The 26,425-nt window shown below is 38.8% G+C and overlaps 2 protein-coding genes across 3 annotated transcripts in view; both read right to left on the reverse strand.

The window, feature by feature from the left end:
* The window catches only part of LOC306864936 (myosin-7-like), a gene marked incomplete at its 5' end in the record, with an annotated part of 35,994 nt that extends 31,285 nt beyond the window's left edge, over nt 1-4,709 (reverse strand). The window contains 8 exons of the mRNA XM_079409245.1: nt 1,382-1,474; nt 2,449-2,551; nt 2,653-2,680; nt 2,809-2,965; nt 3,045-3,188; nt 3,408-3,616; nt 4,492-4,531; nt 4,681-4,709. Coding sequence (XP_079265371.1) covers nt 1,382-1,474; nt 2,449-2,551; nt 2,653-2,680; nt 2,809-2,965; nt 3,045-3,188; nt 3,408-3,608 — 726 coding nt within the window. The remainder of the gene's footprint in view (nt 1-1,381; nt 1,475-2,448; nt 2,552-2,652; nt 2,681-2,808; nt 2,966-3,044; nt 3,189-3,407; nt 3,617-4,491; nt 4,532-4,680) is intronic.
* A 6,088-nt stretch (nt 4,710-10,797) lies between these two features.
* LOC306864937 (myosin-7-like) lies at nt 10,798-25,644 on the reverse strand (the record flags this gene model as incomplete). 2 transcript variants are annotated; one of them, XM_079409247.1, is made up of 37 exons in its annotated part: nt 10,798-10,907; nt 11,198-11,332; nt 11,413-11,508; nt 11,591-11,695; nt 11,839-12,135; nt 12,243-12,446; nt 12,782-13,090; nt 13,192-13,316; nt 13,427-13,592; nt 13,685-13,868; nt 13,945-14,141; nt 14,335-14,453; nt 14,551-14,677; nt 14,759-15,148; nt 15,233-15,323; nt 15,421-15,566; nt 15,636-15,812; nt 17,737-17,979; nt 18,071-18,326; nt 18,404-18,540; nt 20,498-20,621; nt 20,778-20,983; nt 21,101-21,168; nt 21,269-21,578; nt 22,439-22,609; nt 22,709-22,858; nt 23,094-23,212; nt 23,305-23,443; nt 23,566-23,669; nt 23,744-23,842; nt 23,928-23,991; nt 24,066-24,158; nt 24,263-24,365; nt 24,464-24,491; nt 24,971-25,127; nt 25,207-25,350; nt 25,444-25,644. In XM_079409247.1, 37 exons carry the CDS (start codon nt 25,642-25,644, stop codon nt 10,887-10,889), a joined length of 5,805 nt encoding a protein of 1,934 aa, XP_079265373.1. In that variant the 3' UTR covers nt 10,798-10,886. The 2 variants fall into 2 exon arrangements, with proteins under 2 accessions (XP_079265373.1, XP_079265372.1); XM_079409246.1 differs by having other exon boundaries at nt 21,101-21,180.
* Nucleotides 25,645-26,425: the final 781 nt, after the last annotated feature.

The raw sequence follows: 26,425 nt of genomic DNA on the forward strand, positions 1-26,425 counted from the left end.
CATATGGTTTTACTATTTAAAAGTAGTGTTTTTAATATGCTTTTAGACAAACCATGTGCCAATCTATTAATCAACACCATTCCTGAGTATTTTCTCCTTAAAACTGTAGTTTGGCTGACCCAGAAACGCGGTTTGAAACAGCCGTCGTCACATCAAGGGATAGATTCCGATCACAAGCATGCAAAATATACTACTACCAGCACAAAACCAAAAATAAATTAGAGCAAAACAGCCATGAAGCCGTGGTTTAATGTGAATTTAGAACCACTAACTTGCATTATAACCTGTGGAAACAGTGGAAAAGTAGCCAGGAGTCAGACCCAGCTATGCACGAATTGGAATCACAAACGACTGCATTCAGTCTTAACGCATTTTAGGACACAACATCGTAACTTTAACGAATGTTACAGTATTCACTGTAGTTGTCCGCTAGTAAAAACAGTTTTATCAGTCATTATCCGTGTATGCCATTGTTTCTCGTTTACTACAGTTCAGTGGATCAGGAGGTGTGACTGGTGTGAGTGGAGGCGGGGCTCATTTGCATATTCATAGATCTGTGTACAGTTAATGAGGCAAGGGTGTAGAGTTACATTCAAGCTATTTTAAGGCATGAGAAAATTATTTTCACAAGAAAAAACACTTAAATATGTAATTTTGATTATCAAAGATGAGTTTAAAGGGATAAAATATTTTAAATAAAAAAAACATGCTATTTGTACAATTGTGGTTATTCAAATGTTAAACTGTCAAACATGGTTACTATACTTTTACTATAATAAAACCATGGTTAATTTTCCTAAAGAGGAGTTGGAATATAAGCTTACATAATGTTTCACACCCCTTGAAACATTTCCATTGTGGTCTGAGCTACTTGCAACACTTTTCTGTATTTGGTTGTGTTGTGCGCATTTGCAGCACATGTGTTATCAAACTGATCAAGAGTTTTTTTTTTTTTATTTGTTACTGCTTTGGTGGCCAGGGGCAGTGGTGGCCTAATGGTTGGAGAGTCGAGCTTGTAACCCAAAGGTCACGTGTTCGAGTCTAGGTACCGGCAGGGATTGTCTGTGGGGGGAGTGAATGACCAGCGCTCTCTACCACCCTCAGTACCACAACTGAGATGAGGCCCTTGAGCACTGAACCCCCAAATGCTTCCCGGGCGATGCAGCAAAAATGGCTGCCCACTGCTCCAGGTGTGTGTTAACAGTGTGTGTGTGCATGTTCACTACTCACTGCTGTGTGTGTGCACTTGGATGGGTTAAACGCAGAGCCCAAATTCAGAGTATCTGACACCATACTTGGTCACACATCTATTTGTGTATGTTTTTTAAGTTGTAGCATGATGAGCCGTAAGTTTTTTAAACTAGAGGCCGATAAAACTCACAAAGCGAGATGAGTTGTCATTTCTGATGGTCTTGGCATTTCCAAAAGCCTCCAGAGCAGGATTACACTGGATGATTTGATCCTCCAGAGTACCCTAAAAACAAGACAGATATGCTGCAGATATTAAAGAAATGAACATTAATGTTGTATTTTAGCTGATTATTGTTGTAGTCAAATTTGTGTTCATTTTGTTTTTGGACAAATAACTAATTATTTTCAGTGTTTCCCACAGGATTTTGTGAGACTTGTGGCTACAGGTGACATCACATTAATTAGCATATTTATGACGTCATTTAATCAGGATTGCGTTCAGACAAGTTTTGGCAGTGATCTGTTGTACTTTCTAAACTATCACATACTTTAATACAACTGAATGCCCAATAAAACTGTTTACATTTATATATTTTCTGTTTTCATATATAAAACGAGTATAAATAGTGACTAAACACGACCCATTATTAATACATGTTAACCAGGAATCACTTTCACTTTACTCCTTTCCAACCGAATGAAAGCTAAGGTTTATCCAAAAAAGTGTCTAGGTTTGAAAAAAAAAAAAAAGCAGCTAAAAGGATGTGAAAGTTGCTAAAAATGGCTAAAGTCGCGCTCGTGTGTGAGAGACCTGGGGGCTGCTGGCACTGGCCGGTGGATATTTTTGGCGGTCAATGTGGATATTGTGTCAGGCTGCCACAAATAAATCAATGTATTAGGAAACACTGGTTGATCCAGTTTGTAGCGTTGCATGACGAGTCGACGACGTGTACATAAGAGTTATGCAATGTACACAGGTCATCCAAATGAGGTCAGAAAGAATGGAAATTAGAATTTTATCTTCCTGGGCGGGTCGCAGTTTACCTGGGTGGGTCGCCCAGATAAAGCTTATGTATGGGAAACACTGATTTTCAGACAAATATTGAACAGGTCTGAAAATCACGTAGTACTCGTACAGCATTTAAAACAAATTCAAGTAAAAGTAAAATTGTACCTTGAAAGTATAAACTAGGTAATTAAATGTAAATTGTTGCTTTACATCCCTGATCATTATCAGTGCATGGATTTGTTTCTAACCTTCTTGTCACTCGTCTCCTTTTTTCCACTGCCAGCAGCGATGCTGGCGAAGTACTGAATGACTCTCTTGGTGTTCACAGTCTTTCCAGCACCGGATTCTCCACTGTTAACATAAACCAGTCTTAGAAATCGATTAAGAATCCATTCATAAAAACGTAGCAAACAAACTCAAAAAGATCATCTAACTAAAACACAAAGTCTTACGTGATAAGAATGGACTGGTTTTCTCTGTCTGTAAAAGCAAATATTTCAGTTATAATGATTAATGTTATATGCATGAACATTAAATGATTTTCACATACAGCTTGTGCTGTTTTTGGGTGTATATGAAATTTTTAAAGCACTGTCACGTAGATGCACCTGACAGCATGTACTGGTAGGCGTTGTCAGAGATGGAGAAGATGTGAGGAGGAGCTTCACTCCTCTTCTTTCCTCTGTAGGCAATGACGACTTCCTGGTTGTACACCGGCAGCCACTTGTAGGGGTTGACCGTGACACAGAAGAGCCCAGAGTAGGTCTGTAAGAGATTCACAGCAGGTTCAGATCTGCTCATATGTGATAAAGTGAATCTGTGAGTGTTTTAAGACTCCACTCACGTAGATCATCCAGGCTGCGTAACGCTCTTTGAGGTTAAACAGCACAGCGGGCTCGTGCAGGAAGGTGAACATCGCCATGTCCTCAATTTTATCAAACTTTGGCGGGTTCTGAGGGTGAACATCAGCCTCCTTCACAGTTACTGTCTGTGGGGATATTGACAGTGAAAACAGTGTCTATGCATATTATTTTGTCCATGCAAATAAAATGAATCTACTAATTTGTTCATATTATGGAGAGGCTCAGGTAAGCATTTTGAATAGTTGAAAAAAAAGAATATATATATATATATATATAAACATTAAAGTAGAGAAATGTCTTTGAGAAATTGTGCTTTGTGTCTTTATTTGAAATCTTGAACTTACCGCTCCCTTTGAAGTCTCACAGGTGACTTTATCACCATCTCGACTGATAATAGATGCTTTAAGATACTCCTCTTCAGCATCAGGAACGAAACATTCTTTCTTCATGTCGAAGGGCCGAGTTTGAGCCTCCAGACGCTCGATGTCTGACTTCCTGAGGTACGGAGCAGCAGCTCCAAACTCCGCCATCTGGGCATCCCCCATCTTTCACTCTGCTCACAAGTGCATGCACACAGATTACTATATCAGATATTATATATAGGAACCTATTTGGACACTTAAGACACAAAATAAGTTAAATTAACAAATTTTAAAGAAACATAAAACAAGTAAAAAATAAAAATTGTCCTGTTTGAAATGCTAAAATTAGATCTAGTGTAAAAGACAGTTTGTTTGTAGTTTAAGGAACATGTTGATTGTTAATGTGATTCTGTACACCTGTGTGAAGAGAGAACAGATTCAAGCATACGGAGCAAAAATGTGTGAAGAGAAAATATCCTTCAGCATTAGTTATATGCCAGATACAGACATGTGATCTAATGCAATACTCAGACATTTATAAGTGTCCTAACAATGTGGGACCACTGTATATGATAACGTGTGGTAGTAGGACTTCTAAAATGTAATATGTGACTCTGGACCACAAAACCAGTCTCAAGTCTCTGGGGTATATTTATAGCAATAGCCAAAAATACATTGTATGGGTCAAAATTATCCATTTTTCTTTTATGCCAAAAATCATTAGGATATAAAATAAAGATCATGTTCCATGAATAATTTTGTAAATTTCCTACCGTAAATATATCAAAACTTAATTTTTGATTAGTAATATGCATTGCTAACTTCATTTGGACAAATTTTATTTTTTTGCTCCCTCAGATTCCAGATTTTCAAATAGTTGTATCTCAGCCAAATATTGTCCTATCATAACAAACCATACATCAATGGAAAGCGTTCAGCTTTCAGATGATGTATAAATGTCAATTTAAAAAAATTGACCCTTATGACTGGTTTTGTGGTCCGGGGTCACATACCTCATATGAGATATGTCTCTTGCAGTCAGTGATGTTGCATTGTTGTCACTTACCTTTGTACTTTACCTCTCCTGACACTGATGAATTACCGTCCTGGACACACACACAAAACAAATATAAATAACTAATAAACAAAAGTGCAACCTGAAAAAACATCTCTCTGCCTTAAACGTAATAAACACCAAAGGAATTATTAATAAGATCAGGCTTTCATAAAGTCTGAGGCATCTCTGATGGCTTACCGTTTGATGATACAATAGAAAACCTGTCTGAAGCCATTGACTCTCCACCCCTTTTTATAATGTTAGAGGTCCTCTAAATATGGTTGCAGGAATTTTCTGAAGCATGTTAGTGTCTCAGTTTGGTTAGGATGTCTGCTGGAGGCAGGGGCACATTTATTTTGTATAGGGTGTCATTCATGCCAGTAAGGAACAATATTCATTGTCATTATCATTTGACTCATTTACCCTTTAAATTAGTCTAAACTGCAATGTCTTTTCTGTTCAGCAAGTTTTTTGTTAGGTAAGTTCAACACAAGTTCAGCACAAATGGTGCAATGTTTAAAAAAAAAGTTTGTGCTCGCTGCAAAAATTAGTATTTTTGTCTTGTTTTCCAGAATAAATATCTAAAGATTCTTAAAATCAAGGTACATTTACTTGAGAGGCATGATAAAATGAGATTTTAAGTTTGTTTTCTGAATGTATCAAAATTAAGTGAGTTTTTGCTTAAAATAGGACAAAAAATATATATCTGCCAAATGGGGCAAGAGAAAAGAAATCTTGTTTTCCCTTTAAATCAAGATTATTTTTCTAACCCCATTTTCAGATATTAACAATTTTGATACATTTTTCAGAAAAAAGAGTTTAAGTCAGTTTGCTTCTCAATGAAATGTATCTTGATCCAAGAAGGTTTAGATATCTGTACTGGAAAACCAGACAAAAATACTAAGCAAGAAAATCATTTTTGTTGTCTTTTACCATTGCGCCTATGAACAAACCGCTAATGTGACTTCTTTGAATTAAAATGTCTGCTAAACTGAAAAAAGAGAATGGGTTTTACATCAGTTAGCAGGTGTTTGCTCAAAAAGGAATGCATCTCATTGTTTGTATCAACTGATCTGTACCTTGCTCAAGGACAAACTAAGTCATTTCACACTGTCCATCATAGATGCTTTATATCCGCTCGAGCTCGAGCAGCTGAATCCGTAAGGGCAAGGTCAGTTTCCAGCTGGTGGGATCGCTTCACTCCGGCCTCATCGCTGACACGCCATTGTTCCTTTGCCTTCACACTTGAGGACAAAGATAACCTGTGAAATTCTTGCTGGGTGCTCCTAAATGATTGAGAAGAACAGCTTGCGTGATCTCTGCTACCAGCATCCATTTATGTACGTTTACAGCAGGTTGATGTCACTGCCACTGGTCGATGTATGCACATCATCTCCTCAATGTGAACTTGCTATTCATCATATCCTTTGACAGGAACGGTGTCTAATTTGTTCAGTTTGGCAGACAATTCTGAGCTTTTTGATATCAGCAGCATCAGAATTACTAGAACATAGGGCATTCAAAGCCTTTTAGACGTTCAGTTGTACTATGTTCAGATATGATGACCTAAATGTTTAAGGGCTCTGCATAAAGTGCATCTTCAGTGAGATTTCACTATACAGTGACCAACACTGAACACCTTAATTGGTTAAATGGACAGTTCTAACAATTCTGTTATCACTTACCCTCATGTCGTTTCAATCTGTATGCATTTCATCCTTCTGTGGAAAACGCAAGAATACATTTAGAAGAACAACATTGGATCCCATTGACTTTCATTGTATGGACAAAAACACTGAGATATTTTTCAAATGTGTTTAAAAAGAAAGTCATTGAAGTTTAAAATGTATGAGTTAATGCTGGAATAATGATAATTCTTGAATGAACAAGATATTGAATTTGAGGTACCAGTATTCTAATGCTGTCACTTTCTTTTTTGTGTGTTTTCTGCCTTTTATTTAGATAGGACAGTAAAGGAGAGGTCCGCAAGCCGGGAATCAAACTTGGGACACCTGAAGAGCAATGTGGTGCCCACGAGGCCATCGGCACCGACGTCACTTTCATTTTTTAATGGCGCTACTTTTTATATGCATTTTTTTCCCCCTAAAACTACTGAACTCTGTTATCAGTTCTTTAATGATATGTATGCAACAGCTACGTGCACAGCACTCCATCAGCTTGCATTGTCTGCACTGAAACATATGGAGGTCTGTGGCAGACCGTCAGTCATCCTCTTACCACTGTCTTGTTTGTTCCACATTGTTTCCTTCCCATTGTCCTTGAGTACAAAGATAACCCTGTGAAATTCCTACTGAGCCTCTGACGAAATTGGAGCAACTGATGAGGGACATCGAGAACACATAAAGCGGATGCCGCGTTTGCAAAGGTATCCAAGCACATAAATAAACATCAAGTGCTACATGTTGGCACCCTTTCAAGCCGTATACATACTACTTAAGTTACATGTCCAACTGAGGCAAAATGATGCCGGTCACAAGACAAGGGTTTATTATTAACCGTTATACAGCATTTTAATAAGTTAAAGCTCAAAGACAGAACCAGAAGACATTGTCATTGTTATCTTGTAGTAATATGAACAATTGGTAGCACTTTATTTTACAGTCCTGTTGCTCATTTACATATTATGTACTTGTTATAATAAATTACAGTAACTTGGAAATAACTAGGTACTTACCCTGAACCTACCTCACCTAACCCTAACCTACGTAGTTACCATATATTTTCCAGTACTTACTTAGGTAAGTTCAATGTATGTGCAGGTCAGTGCACGTACAACTGAAAAATGAGTTCATTAAGCAAATGAACAAAGATCAATTCATATAATATACGATGTTCATCTGTTATTCTCATTATGCACCTGTTGCTGGATGCATGCAGGGGTCAACTGGCTCTTAAGACTATTTGTTAACCATAAGGATGAAAGGTTAAAGTTTAAGATGCTGCTAGATTTCTTTCAAATCAGAAGGGTCTTCTCACAGTCTTACAAGAGGTCAAGCCATCAGTTATTATCTCCTTATGGCAATATATCTTAATATATATCAAGCACATTCTGCTGTGGTTTAAGGTTGCAGGATGGTTGGTTCCTCTGTGAACCTTTGAGGAGCTCCTCCTATATTCAGACTCCACCTCCAGCACTGAAGTTTAATCACATACACTGTTCTGTTTAGGCATTCAGCGTTCAGCCTGGCAAGCAGCGGCTCTTCATGAAGCATCCATTGTTTATTGCTTGTTTATTAAAAGTTTTTAAATTTGGAATTGTTGAATATATTATTTAATTTGTTTTGCAGGCCTCAAGTCTTGTGCACTAAAAAAAGAAAAGCGGACATTTGATGCAGGTGAGAGATGAAATAAATAAATTCTGTTGTATTATCATTAGAAGGTTTTAAGCTTCTTTATTTATCATGAATATTTACTGTAGATGTTTTGAGCTTTATCTAACCATGTTTTTGTCCGGCTCTTTCAGTGTGGAGGACATTTAAAGGACACAGGTCTGTCAGAGAAGCACCCTTCATATAGTAGAGAGTGCAAACAGGGGAAGATGTCTAAGCAACCATCTACCAAAGAAATAAATAAATAATGTGGTGGGTGATTTTCCTTCTAGAAGAAAATATAGCAAATGTTAAACTGTATTCTGTAAGACATTATACAATGTCAATTGGGTAAAGTAGCATTGGTCAAATTTTGCAAATAACATTTCAAATGAAAATTAAATGCATGACATTTTACTTATAAAAGTTTGCAAGTTTTAACAATTTGTGTAAATTCATCAAATGCATTGAATTGGTAAAGTAGTGCAAATTTCATGCACTGCAAACATTCAGTTTCTTAATTGGTACATTCTTTCATTTGAATTTAAGGAAAAAAGAATATCAAAAAAGTGTATATAAATTATATTTACATTTATATAATGTTACTTAGATTTTAGCGATGACCAGTTACTTCTGTGGCTCTCTGATTTAAACACTGAAGCTCCCCAAGTTACTGTACTGTTGGTTACTAGCATTTCTACACTACTGCAGTATTTAACATGCTCCAGGAGGTGGAGTTGATCTGTCTATATTCCCATTGATAATCACTTAAAGGGGTCATATGATGCGATTCCAAGTTTTCCTTTCTCTTTGGAGTGTTACAAGCTGTTTGTGCAAAGATAAGATCCCTGAAGTTGCACAGACTAAAGTCTCAAAACCAAAGAGATATTCTTTATAAAAGTTAAGACTCGACCACGCCCCCCTAAAACAGCTCGTTCAAACACGCCTCCACATGTCTACGTCACGGTCTGGGGAGATTTGCAAAACACCACCCAAATGTTTACGCAAATAAAGACTTTTATTCTCGCTGTGTTTCGTTGTGAAAGCGAAACTACTTTGTTTGGGCTTCCAAAAGAGGACACAACTAGAAATCAGTGGTTAAGTTATATTTACAACACTGTTCCAGAACAGTTCAACCCAAATATTCGAGTGTGTGCATCGCATTTTACGGAGGACTATTTTCTGAAGCTAGGAGTAGCCTGCCAAAGACTGTTTCTATAAAGTGGGGCAATTCCAGCTTTGCAAGGACAGTCTGGCGCTTCTGACTCACAGCCTGTAAGTATGTTTTCATATTTAATGAATTTACCACTGACTATTCAAATGCAAGTTTTGAGCAGTGTAGATTAACATTAGTACTTGTTATTTGTGGATTCTCCGATCACAAATGCAGACATGGTAATGTTTACATCACGCGATGCGTAAAAAGACAGTATAAGTCATTAGAATCAGTAATTATGTGCCCACTGGATGCAACAAATGCCTCGTTTATGATGGGTTTTATTGTTTTTTTTGTCGTCGTGCCGGGTAACAGCATCACAATACGGTTTCTTTCTCACGCTTGAGGTGTTCGGCCAATCACAACACACTGGATAGCTGGCCAATCAGAGCACGCCTCGCTTCTCAGAACGATGAGCTTTGTTAAAATCGGCGCATTTCAGAAAGGCGGGGCTTAGAGGAGCACAATAATGCACAGTATGTGGAAAATAATGTGTTTTTTTTTACTTAAACCGCATAAACACATTGCATTACATCAAATACACAAAAATAATGTTCTTTTTAGCAACGTCATATGACCCCTTTAAATAGAGTTGCCCAACAATAATCTCTGGTAATCATGTTGCATCAAACTGCATATTCCCATTTAGGGCTGGGCGATATGAACAAATAAATGATTTATATAATTATATAATAATCTTTTTCATATCAGTCGATACCGATAATTATCACGATAAATGTCAAATCTTTATTTCTTTCAAGTTTTAAGTCAGAATTTTGCTCCAAAGTGAAAGTTGTAGAAAATAGACCATTAATTTTCCTTAACAAAATAAATTTATATAATTAATTTCTTGTGATATTGAGTGATATTGTTTCAAATCAAGAAACAGGTTTGGGTTGCCTGATCATATTAATAATAATAATAATATCACTTTTTTGTGATGGTAATGGTAAAAAATATAGCTATATGGTTTTTAGGTATGTTAGCCTAATTGTATGAAAGACAGTAGTCTAAAAACATTCTGAATAAATGCACACATGCTATAGCTTAATCACAAATACATACATTATAATTATATATCATTACTCCTCTAATAAAATTCCCACATTTCTGCCACAATACCATGGTGCAGTGAGTGTTACTACAGTAAATCCTTGGTAAATGATGGCGATGTGTAGACTGAAAAGCCTTCTGACTGTCTCGATGTACACAGTGTTTCTCCTGTTTCGTTATAAACTACTTTAAATCACAGAGTCATTTGTGTTCATCGCTGAATTCAAGCGCTTCACACTGGCTCTCACAGCGCTGTTTAGTGCTCGCTTGACCGAGTAAACGCATCTGCTCTAGTGAAGCTCGTTTGACTTTGATCCGAGCGGACAAACGGTTTGTGGCGCGATTCAAACGAGTCGCGCTGTTTCGTTCCGCTTTTGGCGCATAAACATTATATCGAACTCTTCATATTGTTTTATCGAGGAAAATTATATGGTGATAATTATCGTTATCGAATCATCGCCCAGCCCTATTCCCATTGAAAATACATCTGGTCAGTGGGTAAATTTGTAAAGATAAACTAATATAAATCAAAATTAATGTGAATAATTTAGCAAATGAATGACTAATCAATGAATGTAAATATACACACATGTATGTGGTTTACTCTTGGAAGCCCGTACATTCCTGTATGTTCACATGAATAGGAAAGTGCCTGCCAAATATCAAATAACTCTTTAAATCATTGTTTTCAAAAATGACAGACAACAAGTTTCATTTGCACACTTTATTCTAAAAAACTACAGGTAATGCAGTCAAGCAGCAAGGAGTCAAACCAAACAAGCCTTTCAGAAAGAACAAGTGAGAGTTCACTCTTCATCGTGCCCTTTCTGTGAGAGGAAAAGAGAAGAGAAAGAAAAATGTTTGGAAGGTATATTTGTCGTTTGTTTTAGTTTTTGCAATAAATCAAAACTTAGACTCACTTTGAATCTACACTCAAAGAGGCATAAAAGACCAAAATGTTTTAGGGCTAAAAGGTAAACACAAAAATAAACTTTTACAAAATGGTCTCTTTCATTGAATGGTGAAAGGGTTAACCTTTGTCCATTGCTCCACTGAGCATTCTTACACTCTAAGATAGTAAGTACACCAAATACTGTGTAAAACTAAGATAACTTACCTTAGATCCAGTGTCACGGCTCTTGGCTCTCAGCTTGTTGACCTGAGATTCAGCAATATCAGCCCTCTCCTCTGCCTCATCCAGCTCATGCTGCAGCTTACGGAACTTGCCCAGATTAGAATTGGCCTGTTCCTCCTAATTAAAAACAAAAGGCTGTTGCAAAAACAATATGTAGAGCAGTATACGGTAAAGGGATGACCCAGAAATGAACTCACCGCCTCCTCAGCAGTTCTCTTGTAGGACTTGACCTTCAGCTGGAGTTTGTCAACAAGGTCTTGAAGGCGAGCCAGATTCTTGCGGTCTTCTTCAGTCTGTTAATAGATTTTTTATTATTTTTGGTCCGTGTGGTTTGTGGATGGGGATGGGGATATCATATTGAATAGAGAAAGAGACCTGGTAGGTGAGCTCCTTGATGCGTCTCTCATATTTCCGGACTCCCTTCACAGACTCGCTCGCCTTTCTCTGTTCCAGCTCCACCTCGTTTTCCAGCTCTCTCACCTAACCAAACCAAAAATGTATCAATTCTTCAGAAATTTTTCTGGAGCAGAATTCTCTTAAATAGTAATTTTGAACTTCATGAAAGTAAGGCTTTTTAAATATGAAAAAAAAAATTAATTAAGAACCAAGTTTGATAAACTAACCCTGGCTTCCAGTTTCTGGACCTGCTTCTTGCCTCCCTTCATGGCGATCTGCTCCGCTTCATCCAGACGGTGCTGCAGGTCTTTGATGGTCTGCTCCATGTTCTTCTTCATGCGCTCCAGATGAGCACTGGTGTCCTGCTCCTTCTTCAGTTCCTCTGCCATCATGGCAGCATCAGTGATGGCTTTCTTGGCCTTTTCCTCAGCATTCCTGCACTCCTGCACTGCCTCCTCAACCTCAGTCTGAAGCTGAGTATTATCTCCCTCCAGCTTCTTCTTCTGATTCAGCAGGCTAGTATTCTAAACATAGACAATATTGACATTCATATAGTCTCTAGATGATATTATGTACTAAGAGAGGGCTTGAAGTTTTTGTTAGTGTGAATATGTGGACAGATGTGTCATACCTGAGAATGTAGGAGCTGAACTCTCTCACTGACGTCCAGCAGTTCCTGTTCAGCCAGTTTCCTTCCTCTCTCAGTCTGTTCCACCAGGGATCTCAGCTCGTCCAGTTCAGCCTGCAGCAGATTGTTGCGTCTATCCACGATGGCGATGTTCTCTTTGAGATCATCATTACTGCGCAGAGCATCATCTAGCTGCAGTTGGGCATCCTGTGAAGGACAAGTTTTACAAAATGAAAATACTGTAGAAGTTTGTCAAATTTTTAACTTTTTTCAACACAAATATTTTGTCTTAACCCTCTGGGGTCTGAGGTGATTTTGGGGCCCTTTAGATGTTTTGACATGCCCTAATATTTGTGCTTATTTCAGCTACTTATACTATTGACCAACATTTTTTTGTATTCAGCACAAACTGTGCTACAATAATATGTGATCAAGATGGATGTACTGTGATCATCCCTGTGAAGGACAAGTTTTACAAATAAAAAGACAGCAGAATGTTATAAGATTTCACTTTTGTTTTACAAATTGTTGGTAAAGCATACTTTGAGATGTCCATGAAGACCCTTGAGTTGCTTCTGGGCTTCTGATGCCTGTCTGTTAGCCTGGCTGAGCTGAATCTCCATCTCATTGAGGTCTCCCTCCATCTTCTTCTTCAGTCTGAGAGCTTCATTCCTGCTGCGAGTCTCTGATTCAAGTGAGCTCTGAAGGGTATCAACCATTCTCTGCTGGTTCCTCTTGGCCTGCTCCATTTCTTCATCTTTCTCAGCCAGCTTGCGTTCAATATCTGCTTTGATCTGATTAAACTCCAGCTGAGCTCTAAGAATCTTTCCTTCTTCATGTTCCAGGGAGCCCTGACAGATCAAAGAACTTTGCCATTAAAAAGTACTACGTTTGATTTGTTAGCTGATAACTGATAAATACATCTGCTACATCTACGCATAACACATTTTACCTCCGCTTCCTCCAGAGCTGCTTGAATTTCAGATTTTTCCTGCTCCAGCTGCTTACGAATTTTCTCTAGTTCATGAATGTTCTTTCCAGTCTCTCCAATTTGTTCAGTGAGATCAGCAATCTCCTCTGTTTAATCAGAAAAAAATGAATACTGGTTTTTACATAAAGTCAAGATAAATATTTGATTTTTAGTGATATTTATGTGAATGCTCAGATGACTAATTATCCAAGGGCACCTTGGAGGTTCTTGTTTTCTCTCTTCATGGTCTCCAGATGATCCAGAGACTCCTCATAAGAGTTCTTCAGTTTGAACAGCTCAGTACTCAGAGATCTGGCCTCCTTCTGGGAGCTTTCCAGCTCACTCTGAGACTCCTCATATTTCTGCTTCCATTCAGCTAGGACCTGTTTGATAGATTCAGAGATATGAGTAACTACTATTGGAGCCCAGCATAAAACAATGAAAGGTTATTTCTTTAACCGTAGGTTTTATTCACCTTGTCAAAGTTTCTTTGCTTCTTGTCCAGAGCAGCAGCAGCAGCATTGGATCTCTCCACATCCACCATGAGATCTTCAATCTCATTCTGCAGCCTGTGTTTGGTCTTCTCCAGTGAGGAGCATTTAGCATTAACAGCTTCCACAGCTTCTTCTGCATCTTGCAGACGCTGGGCAAGTTTCTTCCTTTATGAATAAACAGAATCAGTCAGATGTTTGCATGGTATGCTACATGGAAAACCCAAATATTTTCTGTTCATACTTGGCATCTTCCAGCTCCTCAGTCCTCTGGATGGCATCGGTTTCATACTTGGTTCTCCACTGAGCCACCTCAGAGTTTGCCTTGGACAGACTACGCTGCAGCTCAGCCTTGGCTTCTTGCTCCTCCTCATATTGCTCCCTTAGCAGATCAGCATCATGACGAGCAGACTGAACTGCATGGGCCAGGGCATTCTTAGCCTAGAAGATATTTAAAATGAATGTTTTCTGTTATGTAGAATGGCTCATAGCTGTAACATAAGGTTCCAGTCTCTTTGAGGAGTGTGGGTTTGAATCCCGCTGTTCCTAGAAGAGCTTATTGGGTGACAAGGTAGTGCAGTAATTAAGTGAATACCTGCTACGCTAACCTTGTGGTTAGTAGCAGTTGCAATACCTTGACTTCCTCCTCTAGTTGTCTTTTGAGGTCCTCAATCTGCTGAGTGTAGGACTGTTTGCCTCTTGTTAGCTGAGAGACCAAGGAATCCTTTTCTTCAAGCTGTCTAGAAAGCTCCCCTAGATAGAAGTATAACCATAACATTACAGAAAGTAGTATTTTGATCTTGGGAATATGTCTAAAAAACAAAAAGTAATAGCCAATCAGAGTACATACCATTCTCAGTTTGTAGCTTAGCTTTTTGCATGGTAAAGTCATTGATGCTGCGTTGCCCTTCTTCATATTTTGTTCTATATTCTGACATCTGGTCCTCAAAGGTCCTGCACATTTTCTCCAAGTTTGCCTGGACACGTTATGTTATTGAATATTGAATTAAGCAGAAAGAACACATGATAATTCTAACATGGGAATAAGAATTCATCACCTTGGCCTTGGCAAGCTGCTCCATGTTGGAGACCACATCATCCAGTTCCAGTCTGAGTTCACTCTTCTCTTTCTCCAGCTTCTGCTTCACTCTCTGAAGGTTGTCGATCTGCTCTCCCAGATCAGCTACACTGTCGGCATGTTTCTTCCTCAGTGTAGCAGCGGTGGCCTCATGTTGCAGAGTGGACTCTTCAAGGTCTCTGCGCAGTTTCTGTAACTCAGCATCACGTTTCTTGTTCATCTCAATCTGGGCAGCAGTGGCTCCGCCAGCCTCCTCCAACCTCTCACTGATCTCCTCCAGTTCTCTGGACAGATCAGCTCTCTGTTTCTCAACTTTAGCACGGGCAGCTCTCTCAGCCTCCAGCTCTTCCTCAAGCTCTTCAATTCGGGCCTGGTAATGTAAAGAAAACGATAGTTAAAAGTTAGTATTCCTTACTGTCCAACTATGCATTTTTTTAAAAATCATAAATTTTACCTGCAGCTCCTTCAGTTTCTTCTGGAGTTGGGCTGCCATTGCCTGCTCATCTTCAATCCTGCTACTGAGCTGGCTGATCTCAAAATCTTTCCTGTGTTGCAGAATATATTTGTTTACAACTCTTAATAAAGATTCAGAATGTGAGCTGTATTCTTAAATTATTATTTCACTCGTTACATAATACACACTTTTTAATCCTCTCTTCCAATTGCTGTTTGTCATTTTCCAGGTCCATCACACTCTCTTGGGTCAACTTTAAGTCTCCCTCGAGCTTTCTCTTTGCCCTCTCCAGATCCATACGAAGCTTCTTTTCCTGTTCCAGGGAACCCTCAAGCTGGAAGGGCAATAACAAAGTGTTTTATTTAGCAATTTTTCCAGAGTTAATTTTTAACAAACCACTTACATCATCCACTTGTTGCTCCAGCTTGGCTTTGGCTTTAGTGAGAGTGTTGACTTTGTCTTCCTCACTCTGGAGGTCATCCAGCGTTTGCTGATGGGCCTCCTGCAGAGCTTTCTTCTCCTTGGTCAGCTTAGCGATGATCTCATCCAAAGCTGCCATCTCTTCTGTCAGGTTTTTAACCTGTAGAAATGTGTCAGAATGTGTCATCAGTGGATTCCTACCAAACAATCTCTTACATCTCTAATGGTGCTTTTCCACTGCATGGTACGTTACGGTTCAGTACAGCTCACTTTTGGGGGGGTTTTCCACTAGTTACAGTACCTAGTACAGGGGTACCCAACCCTGATCAAACACACCTGTCTATAATTATCAACTGCTCCTTCAGATCCTTATTAGTTGGTTCAGGTGTGTTTGATCAGGGTTGGAGCTGAACTCTGCAGGAAGGTAGATCTCCAGGAACAGGGTTGGGCACCCCTGACCTAGTACCTGGTACTTTTTTCAGTACCACCTCAGCTGAGGTTCCAAGCGAGCTGTACCGTTACCAAAATGTGACGTGTAAACTAGAGGTCTTCATGGAGGACCCGGGACCCGTACTGGTTCAGGTCTATACTTTAAATGGTCAGCCGGGTCGGGTCCCAATCTATTACTTCGAGTCCCGGGTGTGATCGAAGAACACCGTGAGTGATCAGTGTCAGTCAGCATGCGTGTGTTTTATAACTTGCCATTTGTAAAATTAGGATGAGAAAATTGTGGGAAATAAGGTGAATTTTTTTTATATAAATAAATAATTAAATAAAAACACGCGTTACCTCACAGCCGTCAGAAGCAGAGCGTGGGCGGAGTTAGTACTGCAAGCGGACAGTGATCACATGGATTCCTTCATGAGTGATGTGAAAAAAGAAAAAAAAAGATGAAACTAAACTGAAGAAGAGACGCACCTGTTATTGAACACGCACGCAGTAAAGTGAAATGCACTTCTTGTTCTGTACGTTTTTTGCTAAAAAAAAAATAATTGCTCCAAGACTTTATTACAACCAACAAAAAGTATTGTTGTAGGGTAAACGTAACAGTCGAAGATGACTCGAGATGAAAAAGAAAAAAAAAAACTGCGAAGTTGCATTAGTCATCCGTCACAACCGTGACAGCAAGTAGACTTTTAAAGCAATAATGAGTGGATTAAAGGCTCTTTCAGTCGGCAAGAGAGAGGAACAGCCTAACATGAATGGAAATGTATTGGCAAGGAGGATTATATGCATCACAGTCAGTACTAACAGTAGTAGGCCTAAGGGATTTTTTTATTTTTTTTTTGCAATTTTGTTATTGACTTAATAGCAGTTTGCTTTGCAATATGTGCCGATCGGGTCTGTGTCTTCCCAGCCGGGTTCGGGTACAACTTTCGAATAATGGTCGGGTCCGGGTAGTATATTTAAGGCATTTCTCGGGTCTGCACGAGTTCGGGTCCCACTTTCAAATAAAATACGGGTCCGGGTCGGTTCGGTTCGGTACAGCACATTTACGGGTCTCTTCGGGTTCGGGTATGAATTTTTGGACCCGTGAAGACCTCTAGTGCAAACCCTGCTGATCACTGATTGGCCGGAGAGAATCATCACTACCTGCGCCAATGAACTTGTGACACGAGACACAACAGACCCGCTAGATTTAAATGAGCACAGCCAGCGAACGATCAAACAAAACTTTTTTTGAATGAATGAATGAATGAATGAACGCAACTGTTTTGAACGAGCGTACGTTCAAAACAACCAATACATTTTTTTTTTAACAACCAATAAATGGCTGTTTCGTGGTCTGTTGAGGAAGTACAGATGTTCCTCTCATTGATTGCCGAGGAGCGGATCCAGCGAGAGCTTGATGGGGCGATGTATATAATCCCACCCACTCTAAAGTGGTACTAAACTGCAGTGGAAACGCAAACCAAGCCGAGTCATACCACGCAGTGGAAAAGCGCCATAACATGTTCAGTGTTGAAAACTGCCATCTCTTCTGTCAGGTTTTTAACCTGTAGAATTGTGTAATTGTGTGTCATTGGTGGACTCCTACCGAACAATCTCTTGCATCTCAAACATGTTCAGTGTTGAAAACTGACCTTGTTCTCTGTGGCGTGTTTCTCTTTCTCCACTTTGGCCAGAGTGAGTTCAAGATCATCGATGTCCTTCTTGAGCTCAGAACATTCATCCTCCAGCTTTCGTTTCTTTGCAGTCAGCTCAGCATTCATTTCCTCTTCATCCTCCAGTCTCTCAGTCAGCTCTTTGGCTTTAGCCTCAAGCTGGATCTTGTTCTTGATCAGACCCTCACATCTCTCCTCAGCATCGCAAAGATTATCTTGCTCCTGATTACAGATACAGAAAATGATTTGTATTTATATTAATGTCTTTGCAAATATACATTTTATTCATTGAATCTTGAAATCGTAAACTCACAGTTTGGACTTGAAGTTGCAGGTCATTCTTCTCTTGGAGAACAGTAACCATCTTTTCTTCAAGCTCTTTTCTACGGGCTTCAGATTTGGCGTAAGCCTCCTTCAACTTCAGGAATTCTTCCTTCATGTTGGCCATCTCTTTCTCTGCTTCAGCAGATCTCAGCAGTGGTTTAATCTTGAAGTAGAGCTTCATCCAGGGCCAATTCTTGACACCCATGAAGGCACGTACGTTCCACTGGATAACAAGCAAGGCATCTCTACCAAATAAAACAGTTTCTGTTCCATTTGTGTTTTTTTATTGAGCATTGAAAGATTTAGATGACCACCAAGTTACCTTCGTTCAACTAGCTTCTGGAACTCATTTCTTGAGAGAAGTCCACGTGATCTAGCTTGAAGATTGGTGATGATAAGAGCAAGGCGATCGTCTCTCATTTCTTCAAGGGTACCCAGCAGACCAGCCTTGAAGAACACCTTAAAACATAAAGATGTTATTTCAGTGACCTATGATCACTATTATAGAACAGGCATTCTGTCAAAGTCATCTGTGTACAAACAAACAGAGCAATGCTGAAAATGCCCTAGAACCATGGTACACTTTTCAGGGATGTCAGCATTGTAGAAGCTTACTTATACAGTAATTGTCTCGGCACGTTAAACCAGGATAGGACTTACCCGTTAGGTAAAGGTAGGCAACTGCCTTGGGCCCCCAAAATCCACGGGTCCACTAAAATGCTTTTCAGATAAGAGATGTGCATGAAGCGCAGAAACGCAAACAGATGCTGTGGTGTTTGTTACCACGACTGTCTGCCTGTCCCGAACGTGCTTCTTGTGTATCCTTGTTGCAAATGAAATATCATGTATCTGAAGCTGTAATTAAATATTAAGCAACAGTGCGTATGTTTATTGTTTTAAATGGCGCTTAAGTCTGAAATACACTACATAATTTTTGCCCCAATTTTCTCCGATTACAGTCTGGAAAAGTTGACATTAGTTGCCGAAATTCAGAGCCATTCTGCAGATTTGAGTTGGAATTACATAGAAAGTTGTGTAGTGTATATGATGTTTGAGATTTTTTGCTGATTTTAGAGCATGTTGTTTTTATTTATCACGCTTCTCCAAGCAACAAGGCGCACGTTTCTGCTTGAGTTTGTTGTGATCAGAACAGCTTGAAAGTCGTGTATGATCCCCAGTCATGTAGTGTATGATGGCCAGTTTTCCTTTGTCAGTATTTACAAAGTCGGCAAGTGTGTGATAGTGTTTTAAAAATCGTGTAGTGTATTCCAGCCTTTTTCTCGTTTATGACAAGAACTCAAGTAGAGGACGCATTTGGAGTTACTTCAACACAGACAATCAACTCTGACATACCACTGAATTGCGCTGCACATGTTCATTTTTGGTTGATATTCAAAAATATAAGAAAGTAACCTCAAGGTTGATTCAGGTAAATGTGTGCAAATATATAGGGCCCTGGGTTGGAATTTAATCAGAGCTTGTAGCAAAAATGCCACCAAAATGAACAAAAATGCCCTATAAATTCAAGACAAAGGGGCAAAAAATGTCCTTGCACTATTAAGCAATGTATTACAGCTCCTGCAATTAAAATGAAATTTGAAAATGATTAAAAAGTGTAAATTTGCGGAATTACATTTATATCTGATCACACTGCATCAGATTGCTTTTATGCGCTGCTTTGTGCAACGTTGAGCCTTATAACCAATCAAACGTGTTTTTGTTGAACTTAGGAATGCATTGGCCAATGAGAGGCGCTTATGTTAGTCAGTGCTGGATACGCCCAAGCTCATAACAAACCCTCATCATAAACAACACAGTGCAGATATGAGACATGTAAATAGCTAAAAGATTAATTTAGTCAATTCAATGATTATAACGGGAGTTTTTGCATAACGTGTAATGAATGTGACATTTCCAAAACGCAGACACAAAACAAAAACATTTTTATATTGTTTTCTAAATCGATATTAATAATCATCATTACAATATAAAGAACAATCATCTACAATAATTATTTGTCATAATATTGCAGCCCTATGAGCTCTTTTTTTTTTTTTTTTTACATGTATAATTTTTTTTAATAGGCTACAATTTGAAACAGCTATTGTTATTGACAACAGTTTAAAAATATTGATTAAAATAATTGGATAAATTTGAGTATTTGGCATTAAAGATAGCATAGAATGGGATTATAATAAAAAGGTGATTATTAAAATTGGAAATCAATTCTAGGGAGTAAATTTTACCCCTTAATGGAAAAGTTCATTTCTGACCCTGAAAAGGCCCCATTCCTATATTTTGCCTGGGGCCCCCAAATCACTAAATACGCCCCTGGATAGAACATATTTCAAAACTAAAAAAACTACACACAGAACTACACAGAATCTAGAAAGCAATTACTATTAATCATAAATACCTTAGTATGTCCAAACTTGTACTGGTTATGGTCAATATCCAAAGATCCTAACAACTTCTCAGCTCCTTTCCTGCTGTCTATGAATTGACCCTCTGGGATGGCAGCAGGGTTCAGGATACGATATCTGTTATTGCATATAAATAAATAATACAGTAAATTAAATCAGAAATCAATATTCAGGAATCACTGTATATGAAATATTCGAAAATGACAATTCTTGTTACTTAATTTATACCTCTTTTTGATCTAAGTGACCTAAATGTTTTGTATTCATAAGCACCTCTGCTTGAAATCTCCATACAGGATCCTGTTGGGAAATCCCTTTCTGCAGATTCTGATGCCCTCCAGCACACCGTTACAGCGCAGCTGGTGCATGACCAGAGGATTCTCCATCGCCCCAGGAGTCTTAGTCTCATTGGGGATGATGCAGCGCACAAAGTGAGGGTGAGTTGACCTCAGGTTGGTCATCAGCTTGTTCAGGTTCTCCTGTTGACATATATTAGCCATCACTCATCCCGTATGTATAGCATGCTCTTTAAAGAGATTAAGAAATCAAATCATGCTATATTAAGTTAATCATTTTGGTGTGTAAAACACTGTTACCCTGTGAAGAGCAGACACTGTCTGGAAAGAAGAGCCCTTTTTCTTCTTCTCTTTTTTTTTGTCACCTCCTTCAGCCATGGCTGTCGCAAGAAACAAATGTTAGTTTTTTTTCTTAAAATGAACCTTGAATGAAATCCTTCTTGGCTCTTTAAAATCAACAAAACCCACCTGAGTCAGCACCAGCGTAATTAGCAAACAGGTGAGCCAACAGTTTCATAGTAGACTTCTGATAGAGCCCAACAACAGTCTCATTAAGAGGGTCCTTATTCTTCACCAGCCAGTTATTGATGTTGTAGTCCACAGTGCCAGCGTAGTGAACCAGGGCGAAATGGGCCTCTGGTTTACCCTTGACAATCCTGGGCTTCTGGAAGTTGTTTGATTTCCCCAAGTGGTTGTCATAAAGCTTAGCTTTGAATGTTGTATCACTGGCTTTGGGGAACATGCACTCCTCTTCAAGGATGGACATGATACCCATGGGCTATAAAGAAGGCAGGTTTATATATTAAAACAAATCTTATGTAAATTAAATAAAGCAGTGGTGCCCAACCTTTTTTTCCAGGGGAACCATTAATATAAAAAAAAATTTAATGACCCCATTTAAAAAAAAAAAAAAGTTACGTTTGTAATAATTAAACAACAGAAACATTAAAATTATGATATTAAACGATGGATGGACGGATTGTAAATGAACAAAAAAATCTTGGTTGGATGACCACAACATGGCATGTTATCTACTAATATGTAGGGCTGGGTATCGTTTTGATTTGATCAATTCCGAGTCTGCTTATCGATTCCCAGTTTCGACTCCAATGTGATGATATCAAACATATTTATTCTGTGCCTCTTTTTGCATTTAGTTGCAGCTGAATACCATGAACAAAAATCAGGAGGCTACATAAAAACTGGATTTGTTTAATTGCTGTTTGTGTGAAAAATAGAGCTGCATGATTCTGGATAAATTATGTTTTTCGCTTTTTTTAATGGAAATTGTGGTTCTCGCGCGATTCTGAAGAAAAAACTAAAAATCACATGTAATTTATGAATGAATGATTCTATATCTCAAGATTTACTTGTTTCATTACTGGATGAATATGCATTTTTTAAAGAATCTCTAGAACAGGGCTATTCAATTAGTTTAATTTGAGGGCCAGATTATTGAACTGAACATTTGAAGGGGGCCAGGTGGGGGCAGTCATCCCCCCACGAGAGGTTTATTTTCAAACTGTAACAGTTTCATCCCTATTTGTAACCTTCAAACTAGAGTAAGCCCCCAGGTTGGGAACCACTGAAATAAAGCATAAAGATGAGTTGTTCAGAGAAAAGGCTTTGTACACTCACCTTTTCAATGAGATCAATACAAGCCTGCAAGTCCATGCCGAAGTCAATGAACTCCCACTCAATACCCTCCTTCTTGTATTCCTCTTGCTCCAACACAAACATGTGGTGGTTGAAGAACTGCTGCAACTTCTCATTAGTGAAGTTGATGCACAGCTGCTCAAAGGTGTTGAACTGCAGGTGGAATATATTATATAATCACAATGGCGAAATAGGATGCACTGCTTGTTTTATTTGTTTTAGAATAACAAAAATCCATTGATGTCGTCTTACATCAAAGATCTCAAATCCAGCAATGTCCAGCACACCAATGAAGTACTGGCGAGGCTGTTTGGTGTCCAGTGATTGGTTGATTCTCACAACCATCCACAAGAACATCTTCTCGTACACGGATTTGGAAAGAGCTCCAGTGGCATAGTACACCTGCCCAATAGACATTAAAATGTTGCAAAAAATATGTTTAGGTTAACAGTATGTTAATGATGAGCTGATGTGTTCCTGTGGCTCAGTGGTAGAGTATTGCGTTAGCAGTGGGTTCAATTCCCAGGGAACACACATATTGATAAAAAATGTATACCCTGAATGCACTGTAAGTCGCTTTGGATAAAAGCATCTGCTAAATGCATAAATGTAATGTGAATTACAAAGTAGTCTCCACCTGCTGGACATTCTGTCCCTTGGTGACCCACTCATTTCCTACTTTAACTCTCGGGTGGCACAGAGCCTTGATGAGATCAGCAGAGTTCAGGCCCATCAGATAAGCTGCCTTATCAGCATCTGTCGTCAATAATAGAAGATGGTTAATGGAAATTAATCACTATCAGCCGATAACTGTATGCATCCTGTCAGCATTTTCTCCTAATACTGACCCTCAGTCCCATCAGCCTCTGCCTGTTCCTCTCGTTGCTTCTGCTTGAACTTCATGTTGCCGTAGTGCATGACGGAACCAACCAGCTTGTAGATGCTGTTCTTCTCCTCTTGGGTGAAGCCCAGCACATCAAATGCTTCCTATAGCAAATATACAGTGTCTCTAGTAATTCATTGCGTTACACTGCATGTTATATAGACTTTAGCTCTAAAGTTTGAGAGGTCAATGACAACACATTTATGGATGTTTTGAGATAACGCACATCTGTGGCCATCAGCTCGTCAGCATCATCAATAGAGGCCACTTGTGTCTCTCCTTGAGAAATGAAGGCGTAATCGTAAGGGTTTGCTGTGATCAGCAGCATCTCTGAGAGAAAGAACACAAGGCACTTAGACATCATGTTGTAATATGTCATAGACAGGTCTTGCTTTTTTGCCCACCTAACAGCTCCGGTTTCTTCTGAGACAGGATCTGGTAGAAGATGTGGTAGTCTCTCTCAGCCTTGAGCTGGAAAGTCACACGAGACTTCTCCAGAAGATCTGTCAAGAAAAACATTTACTTTAAAATCATTAATACAATGCTTTTAAATAATTTTAATATGGAACTAAGCATGAGTTTTCTTACAAGTCTCTATATCAGCAGAAGCCAGTTTGCCATTTGCAGCAAAGTGAATGCGGATAAACTTGCCCTGTAGGAAAAGAAAATCACAATTATTTTTGTAAAAGCCATTCTTCAGTTTTCACCGCTATTTAATTCACTTACAAATCTGGAAGAGTTGTCATTTCTGATGGTCTTGGCATTGCCAAAGGCCTCAAGAGCAGGATTACACTGGATGATTTGATCCTCCAGAGTTCCCTAGAAAACACAGCATTTGAAATGTGTGTATGATGAATGGCAATAAAAAAAATGGCAGTCCAGTAAGTTTTATTTTAAGTTAAATGGAGGTCTCCACAGATTACCTTCCTATCAGTGGTCTCCTTCTTAGTAGGACTAGCAGCGATGCTGGCGAAGTACTGAATGACTCTCTTGGTGTTCACAGTCTTTCCAGCACCGGATTCTCCACTTTAGGTTGAAAAATCACATGTTAAGAACTACACTTTTATTATAGATAATTTTATTACACAGATATTATTGAAAGTGATAAACAGAAGCAGACTTACGTGATAAGAATAGACTGGTTTTCTCTGTCTGAAAAGGGCAATAAAAATATGAAACATCAGTTACGTTTCAACCAAACTCAAGTGTAGCATAGTGGCCTGTTCTGATGGGGTTGTAAAAAACGGATAATAATGGAAAAATGCTGAACGTATTTAATAAAAAGCAACTTAACTATTTAATTGTGCTTTGTTAGAATAGTGAAATATATAGACTCATCAAAACGGGGAAACCACTTCCAATTATTTTATGTTGTGTTGTCAGAAACTATTTCTCCATTAATTATCTGTCACTTGATAGAAACTAGTCAAGTTAGGCAGATGTCAACATGGACAAGTTATATGACAGTCTCAAAAACCACAAACAAAACTATGCAAAGTAGAAAAATACAGCATAGGAGGACATCAGAATATTAGTTGCAACAAGTGCATTTTCACTTATTGGCATTCAATTATTTTAGTGTCAGGTTAATGTGATATCTGGGTCCTAAAGTAAAACCAGCCTGACAGCACCTGACAGCATGTACTGGTAGGCGTTGTCAGAGATGGAGAAGATGTGAGGAGGAGCTTCACTCCTCTTCTTTCCTCTGTAGGCAGTGACAACTTCCTGGTTGTACACCGGCAGCCACTTGTAGGGGTTGACCGTGACACAGAAGAGCCCAGAGTAGGTCTGTAAGAGATTCACAGCAGGTTCAGATCTGCTCATATGTGATAAAGTGAATCTGTGAGTGTTTTAAGACTCCACTCACGTAGATCATCCAGGCTGCGTAACGCTCTTTGAGGTTAAACAGCACAGCGGGCTCGTGCAGGAAGGTGAACATCGCCATGTCCTCAATTTTATCAAACTTTGGCGGGTTCTGAGGGTGAATATCAGCCTCCTTCACAGTTACGGTCTGTGAAAAGCAAACATTCCTACAGTTATTACCCAAAACGATAAGTTCCTCTTATGCAGTGAAGTAATAAACAAGAGTTCAACTTTAACTTACTTTGCCTCTTTCAGTATCACAGGTGACTTTATCACCGTCCCGACTCACAATGGTTCCTTTCACATACTCCTCATCAGGATCAGGAACAAAACATTCTTTCTTCATGTCGAAGGGGCGAGTTTGGGCCTCCAGACGCTCCCTATCCGACTTCCTGAGGTACGGAGCAGCAGCTCCAAACTCCGCCATCTGGGCATCCCCCATCTTTCACTCTGCTCACAAGTGCATGCACACAGATTACTATATCAGATATTATATATAGGAGCCTATTTGGACACTTAACATGCATAAAGATAAAATAAAATTAACTAATTTTAAAGAAAAAAATTTACATACAAATATACAGGAAACACTGTTTAGGTTTTCTTTCTTACTGTTGCAAGGAAAAAGAAATCTTTCATACATATTTATAGGTTTTTAAAAGATGCTTCAAGCCACAATCCATTTCACCCTGGTTAATGAAGCTGTATTGCCGTAAACCAAATGTACAAATTTCATTATCAAATTCATGCATTACGACCATGAAACACTAATATGAGGTGCATTACCTCTGACAGCTGCCAAACCAGAAAATATTACTGCAAATGCTCCCCTACAACCAATGCGATCAGAGATAATGGTTCAAACTCCATCACCATGAATTACAACGTTATTAGTCTCATTATTATTCAAAATAATTAAGAAAATATTGATTAAAGAAAGACTTCAGCTTGCTTGGTGACCCTTAAATATTTGCATGTTACCTTTTCAAGTTGTAGGTTTGAGGGAAAGTTGAATGTCCGAAGCTGAGGATTCTCTCGACAGTGTGTCCTTCCTCTCTTTTATAAAGCCACTATCCATCTAAATAAGGGAGTTGGCACACTGTTATGCCAAAGTGCTATTGTGTTTGGTTCAGCTGAGGTAGGGAGGGATAAGCATAGTTTTTCATACACCAGTCATTCCACCACTGCCAACAACATCCCATAATGGAAAATAATTACAGGGA

Source organism: Barbus barbus (assembly GCF_936440315.1).
Source record: "Barbus barbus genome assembly, chromosome: 46".
NCBI lineage: Eukaryota > Metazoa > Chordata > Actinopteri > Cypriniformes > Cyprinidae > Barbus > Barbus barbus.